General features: G+C 44.6%; 1 protein-coding gene across 1 annotated transcript in view; it reads left to right on the top strand.

Moving 5' to 3' along the window:
* Nucleotides 1-3,848: 3,848 nt before the first annotated feature.
* The window catches only part of Mthfd1 (methylenetetrahydrofolate dehydrogenase, cyclohydrolase and formyltetrahydrofolate synthetase 1), a 64,483-nt gene continuing 60,777 nt past the window's right edge, over nucleotides 3,849-7,554 (top strand). Inside the window, exon 1 of the mRNA XM_021178764.2 lies at nucleotides 3,849-4,168. Coding sequence (XP_021034423.1) covers nucleotides 4,128-4,168 — 41 coding nt within the window. The 5' untranslated portion in view covers nucleotides 3,849-4,127. The remainder of the gene's footprint in view (nucleotides 4,169-7,554) is intronic.

Here is a 7,554-nt window from a genome sequence, read left to right on the forward strand (position 1 = left end):
TGTGAGCTCATCGCTGCTGCTCTCGCTGTCACTGTCATGCCTGCCTGCTGCCTGCCATGCTTCCTGTGATGGTGATGGACCCTCTGAAACCATAAGCCCCAAATAAAACCTTCTTTCTATAAATTGCTTTGGTCATAGTGTTTTATCACAGTATCAGAAAAGTTACTAACACACTGGCTCATCTGACTTTTTTTTTAATAGCATGTCTTTGGGCTAGGGGCGTCACTTAGCAACCAGTGTAACATTTGCCCACCGGGTACAAGATCTTAGCTTTTGTCCCTAGTGCAGAAAAATAAATAAATAAATAATAACATGGCTATTCTTTCATCTCTAAAATTACATATTTAATCGATGTTTGTATCCTCCACCAGAATATAATTTACTGTGATGCTCAGCTCTCTCGGGTGCTGTCAGCATTTGGAGCAGAATTATTGTCAGGAAATGGCTGTTCAACAGTTACTTGCTCGATGAATGAATTATACAGGTTATACAAAGCTGAAAACCAGTCTGATTAGAGGGCAGAGGCAATAGCCTTAGGGATGAGGCATCAAGGTTCGGGGCCTAACCTAGTCATAGCTTTGTGCCTTGGGCTTATGTGCTTAAGATCATTTCCCTACCTGTTAAATGAGGCTTGGGCCTCTTTCTCACCAACAAAGTAGCTAAATTAGTGAAAATCTTCTTTGAAATCCAAGATTCAGAAACACTAACTGCAATTTATGAACCATTTTCTTGCATTTAAAAATCCCTGGGGACTGGAGAGATGGCTCAGCGGTTGAGAGCACTGATTGCTCTTCCAGAGGTCCTGAGTTCAAATCCCAGTAACCACATGGTGGCTCACAACCATCTGTAATGAGGTTAGATGCCCTCTTCTGGCATGTCTGAAAGATAGCTACAGTGTACTTACATATAATAAATAAATAAATCTTTCAAGATAAAAGGAAAATAAGAAAGGAACCTTATTTGTGTATGTATAATTTGTGTGTGCAGGAGCCATGGATGTCAGAAGAGGAAGTTGGGTCGCCTAGAACTGGAGTTATAGGTGGTTATAGTCTGTTGTGTGGGTGTTGGGAACCAAGCCTGGGTCTTCTTCAAAAGCACCAAAAGCTCTTAACCACTGAGCCAGAACTTTTTCTCTCTTTTTCTTTGCTTTAATGCCAGCACTCAGGAGGCAAAATCAGGCAGATCTCTGTGAGTTTCAGGCCAGTTTGGTCTACAGATCAAGTTCCAGGACAGCCAAGGCTACAAAGAGAAACCTTGTCTTTAAAAAAGCCCCCCCCGCCCCAAGAATAGTAAAGGAGGGGCTGGAGCTGTAGTTTATTAGTAGAACTCATGTTTAACCATAATAGAAGCCCTGGGTTGGATACCCCCCCCCCCAAAAAAAACCCCAACCAACAATGAAGACAGTGTCAATTTTCTAATCATATCATGGTGACAGTTACACAGCTCTGTAAATGTAAACACTGTAAACAAAAAACCATACACTTGTATTCTTTAAAATGGGCAAATGTTTCTTTCAGTCTACATATTATACTTGAGTTAAACTGCTAATGAAATAAAACAGAGATTATCTAACTATATATGGATGTAATGGAAAACAATCCCAGATTCCAGGCAAAAGTCACAAACTAAAATACACACATTAGTGCAGAAAAAAAAAAAAAAAAGCCCAACAACAACAAATTCAGTGCAAGCTGTGCCCTGGCATGGGGGAACTTAGCTGCTGGTAGAAGCCCCTTGCCTAGCTAGCATGCCAGGCCCTGGGTTAATTCCTAGGGCAAAAAGGTCGGGCGGGGGGTGGGGGGAGCCACATGTCCTGCTATCGGTTAAAAGAAGCCACTCTTAACAATGGTTGCTAAATCCATAGCCATGTGGTGATGTTCTAAGGAAGGACTTATCTGTAGAACAATGTGGGGGAAACTGTAGCCAGGCCAGGGTAATTTTGGGAAGGAGCCAAAGAAACTTATTCTAAGAACTAACATTTTGTCTACAGATTATCATTTATAGGAAAAAAAAACTATATCCAATGTATCAGGCCCTAGGGCAGGTGGGGACTTCCCTGTAGCTGAACAGCTTCTGTTGTAAATAGCTGTCTGAATCCAGACATCTCAGGGACAGCTTGTAAGGAGGCAGTTGTCTGAGTCCAGTCATCTCAAGAACAACTTCTCCATCTTGTTGCCAGGGTCAAACAACCTAGGAGCAAACACCTACCCCACTTCTCAAATGTTTTCTTAATTGTCTGTTAACAGGTAAAGAATATAGAAATTGCTGTTTTCTAAACCAAGGTACATATGTTATAACAATATATAACCAACCGCCTGTTCTGCCCTAATTAACTACATGCGGCTGACCAGCTCCTTTGTCCCCTTATCACTCTGAGCTCCAGACCTAAAGTCCAGGAGAATGAATTAAGGACCTTGAAGCCAGGTCCCCTGGATTCTGCCCAGTCTCCAGCGGGTACTCCCTTGCTTAAGCCAAAATGTCAAACAAAATACAAATGGATAACACTGCAGCTCACCCCAGCTCTCCTCTCACTTTGTGTTCCCATCCTTTTTAAATGTTGTACAACATCCTTTCTAGGTCATGTTTCAGGTCCTGAACTGGCTGCCTCCCTGAGCGCTCAGAGAATAAAGCTTTCATTTTTAAGCTTCCACGTCTGAAATAAGTCTTCTTGGCTTCTACCTCCACCCCAACAGTACAAATTCAGCCCAGTTCCAGCAGCAGAAAAAGCAAAGCCAAGTCAGCGGCTCTGATGTCTTCCTCTACCACCAGGCTCCCAAGGACATGGCCAAACTCATTTCTGCACCAGGGCAGATGGGGAGGGATGTCAGCCTTGCTGGCATCTATCTGATGAACAAAGTAATCTCTGCTTCAATACTGATCTGCTGAGAGCAGAGGATCACTCGTCCTGAACTCTGCTCCCTCCACACTGTTGGAGCCCCACGCTCCTGCTCTGAGGCCCCTCTTAGCTGCTGGGCTGAGCCTGCATTTGGGCTTCAACCCTGGGAGGATAGCAGGTTTTAGTTATGGAAGGCTGAGTTCAGTGGGAGCGAACTTGTCTCTATGTCAAGGCTGTGGATTGATCCTCCCTGCTGTTACTAGAATTGAGAGTCAGACCCTGGGCTCTGAGAATCTAATAAAGCAGGTTAGTCACCATCCTTAATAAGTCGATTAAACAAGTAATGGTAATATATAGAAAAAGGAGATTTAGTCAATATGGCCACATTGGGAAGAGGAACAAAGAGAAGTCTTATCTTCTGAGTTCTAATATGAAGCTGAGGTTTAAGTAAAGAGTCAGACTTGATATAGAGCTGAACAGTGAAGGTCGAGGTGTGGACCGGTCCATCACTGTCTTGGCTTCAGTCCTGCAAGGTGATCTCTGAAATCTCTTTCCCCGGAAACAAATTTCTACTCTGGCTGGTGGAAAAGCAATTCCCTGGAGTGCTTTCTCCGAAGATGGCTAACCAGAGGGACACAATTGCCTCGTTAGGATATCCTCACTCTTGCTAGGAGGGTAACAGAGAGGCAGTTATCCCAAGTGTCCCCCACCACACTCTGAAAGCTAGGGCCTATGATAACGTGGAAAGCCGCATTGCCTGCTCCAGGTCAGTAGCCGTAATCAGCTTAAAGCCTCCAAGATCCTGCCCGGAGAAGCCAGTACGATCCAAAATCACACTGCTTTGCAGGACTCTGTCGCCGCAACCTAGGTCACGCAAACTTGCTCAGACAGGCCCATTCCTGCCCGGACTCCGCCCAGTTCCACCGCGCCCCCTACACACTATCTCTGATTGGCTAACAGCGAGGCGGGAAGCTCCGGGCTCATCAGAGGCGGGCTCCACACAGGCTCTTTCCGCAGCCAGTCATTGCCGCCAACCAGTCTTTGGTGACAACCCTCTTGCTGCCTGGGCCCACCGGCTCCCACAGACGCTCCTGGGCCTCCGTTGTCAGCGGGTCACGACGTCTTTCCGGGTCGCCTGCGCACCTTCGATGCTGGGAGCGCGACGCAGGCGCACTAGCTGATTTCCCCCGGGAGGTCCCTGAGCACGTGGGTTGTGCTGTCCTGCGCGCGCGGAGGGACTGGAACCTGATTTTTGCTGGTGTTCACCGTGGGTGGCAGACTATCAAAGGCCATGGCACCAGCGGGAATCCTGAACGGGAAACTGGTTTCTGCGTAAGTACTTGCCAGTGATAGTGGTGGTGGGCTCAGAGCAGGGCATGCGGATCCCCAAGCGCCTGGGCTCTGTAGGAGAGGTGCTTAGATGGGGTTTGCAGGAAGAGAGGACGTCGACACGGGCTCCTAGAATCTGAAGACTGGTTTCCTGAAGCCAGAGAAACACATACCCGGCCCAATGTGCAATTGCAATAGACTGCCTGGGGTGGCTGCATTCCTACGTTTGGCGGCAAGTCCTGACCTGACCTTGTTCTCAAAAGTGTAGCTGCTGGCATCATTCTGCCTAGACACGGGCTACCTGAGGAGTCCAACCTCAGAAACCCAGCATAGCCGCTTGTCTGGCAATTTGGTGGTGATTCGATTGTGGCACGATTTGACACGGGTGATTGGTCAAATCAGAGGGTCTCTTTCTAATTTTTTGTTTGTTTTCTGACACAGGGTCTCTCTACGGAGCCCTGGCTGTCCTGCAACTTAACTCTGTAGACCATGCTGATCTTGAACTCACAGAGATCCCCTCCTACCTCTGCCTCCTGAATGCTGGGATTAATGGCTTGGTGCTACCACACCTGGCCTAGAGGGTTTCCTCTAATTCAGCGCATTCCTCATTACACCAAATGCTGTCTTTACTTTCTCTTTCACCCCGCCGGCTTCACTTCCAAGGTATCGCAACAGGCAAGGCAAGCGCCGCACTACTCAGCTACTACGCCAGCGCTCCCATGCTCAACCCTTTAACAGCCTACCTATCCGTCCTGGCGCTAAAGTTACTTTTCAGTTTGGCTCTTGTGTGCTGACTCTATTCCATATTCCGTCTGACCACCTGTTCTGGCCGTGCAGATTTAAATGCTTAACTAGTGGGAATGTTTGCCAAGTGTCGTCCCAAAGAGTAGCACCCTTTTGCTGTTTGGGAGAGAGGGCTGGGAATTGAGCCCCTAAGTGTGGAGCCTGTAAGTGTGCTTAACATTTGGGCTACATTCCTTGGTTTTTGTTTAGGGAGTGAGTGTTGGGGACTGCTGAGGAGAGAGAGAGAGGTCTGTTTTTGTGAACTTGCTGAAGGTTGCTTTTCCGACACTAGGTAGCACTGGTTATTTATTAACTGCTGCGGCTAACAGTGTCCAGTAAACACTTGGTTTTGTCAGAAGAGACCTTGAGAGAATGATGGTGAAGCCTACTCTGGAGGAAAGAGAGCTTTTGTTGAAGATTGGGAAAAAAAGAGGAAAAATATAAATTAAATGGTGAATCTTTCACTAAGGCAAGGAAGAACTCCAGATTTTTGGACTAGAAATCATAATACATACAAGTTCTTTTTTCCTTTTCTTTCTTTCTTTCTTTCTTTCTTTCTTTCTTTCTTTCTTTCTTTTTGGACTAGAAATCATAATACATACAAGTTCTTTTTTCCTTTTCTTTCTTTCTTTCTTTCTTTCTTTCTTTTTTTTTTTTTTTTCCTTTTTCTTTTTTTTTAAAGACAGGGTGTTAGGTAACCCAGGCTTGCCTCAAACTCAGTTGTATCTGGTTCTGGCTTTGAACTACTGACTCAATGCTTATTTACACCTTCCAAGGGCTGAGATCACAGGTCTGGACCACTTACTTCATCAGACTTTTGTGTGTTTGCTTGTTTTTCAAGCCAGGGTTTCTCTGTGTATCCCTGGCTGTCCTAGAACTCACACTGTAGACCAGGTTGGCCTCAAAGAGATCTACTTGCCTCTGCCTCCTGAGTGTTGGGATTAAAGACATATATCACCATGCCTGCTTTTTTTCCCCCTTTCTTAAACCTTAATGTGGTGGCTGGAGAGGTGGTTCAGGGATTAAGGAGAGCACATCTTGTTCTTCCAGATAACTCAGTTCAGTTCTTAGCACCCTGTTCAGACCATTCACAACTGCCTGTAACTCCAGCTCCAAGGGAAAGATGCCTTCTGGGTACCCACGGACAGGCATGGCATACACTTATACACATACACATGCACAGAAATAATGTTTTTTTGAAAAACTTATTAAGTATATTTTAGGTTAGTCACATATTATGGGATGCAAATAGGTAGTAATAATGTATATGATTACTAAAGTGACAAATGTAAATTATAAGACTTGCTAAGATGAACTTACTGGGCACAATCCTGGATACAGTAGTCTTTGATTACCCACAGTCCTCTGTTCTACCCTGGAGCTCCTGACTTGTCACTCTTCCATATTTCCCACTTTGTATTCTTTGGGAAAAGTCTGGTTTCTAGCCCTGCCCCGTTTGATTTCTAGCTGTGTGCTTGGATTTAACTTCCCTATGAATGCAATTATGTAGCATTTTTCTTGCAATGTCAGGGTTGTTTTTCAGCATAGTGTCTTCTGGTTCTGTCCATGTGACAGGTCTCCTTTTTTAAGGAGTAATATTTTACAGTATGTCTAATTCTCTTTCTCTATTTGTCTGTTGAAGCCATGGCTATTCAGTGATAGAGGAACTGGCACCTGCAATGCCCTGGCTTCAAAAGAATCTGTAATGTCATAAGAGCAACCATTAATAAGGTCACAACCTAGATTGGGTGGTCCCGTATTTTAGCTCTTGTGAATAATGCTACAATTGTTATTAGTGAACAGGTTTCTTTACAAGGTTATAATTTAATTTTCTTTGGTTACTTATCCAGGAAAGGGATTGTTAGTTCTGGTAATTGTTTTTTGTTTTTAATTTTTAAAACCTGATTTGATTTTTAAAAGTTTAAGTGGATACAGAGTCTGTACATATTCATAGGATACTTTGTAACATTTTTTAGTTACCATTTTTTATTTTAGTGTATCTGTGTTTTGTCTGCATGTATGTCTCTGTGAGGGTGTCAAATTGATTCCCTGGAGCTGGAGTTAAGAATTGTGAACTGTCAGAGGGGTGCTGGTGATTGAACCGCAGACAGTGTTCTTAACCACTGAGCTGTCTCTCCAGCCCCATCATGTAATGTGTGTGTGTGTGTGTGTGTGTGTGTGTGTGTGTGTGTTTGAAACAGTGTTTCCCTTGTGTAACCTTGGCTATCTTAGAACTCATTCTGCAGACCAGGATGGCTTCGAAGTCAGAGATCTGCTTGCCTTTGCCTCTGGAGTGCTGGGATTAAAAGTTAAGCGCCACCATGCCCTGCCTGTCTAATTTCAAAACAAAAAGAAACACCCTAAATTAACCCGTTTACTATAGGCTGGCAACGGTAGCATTTACTGGTCTTTCAGTTCCTCAGTCTTGATGTTGAGTTGACTGTGACAATAGAGGTGGCATTGTAGATCCAGGCCCCACCAGCCACTAGTACCAGTAAGATCTTAGAGCCAGACCCCATAGCTCATTGCTTCACCTTGGTTTTTGTCACAGAAGGATATTTCTGATTTTTAAAAGGCAACTCCATACTACTATTTTTTTTTTTTTT

This window comes from Mus caroli, chromosome 12, assembly GCF_900094665.2.
Source record: "Mus caroli chromosome 12, CAROLI_EIJ_v1.1, whole genome shotgun sequence".
In the NCBI taxonomy this organism is placed as follows: domain Eukaryota; kingdom Metazoa; phylum Chordata; class Mammalia; order Rodentia; family Muridae; genus Mus; species Mus caroli.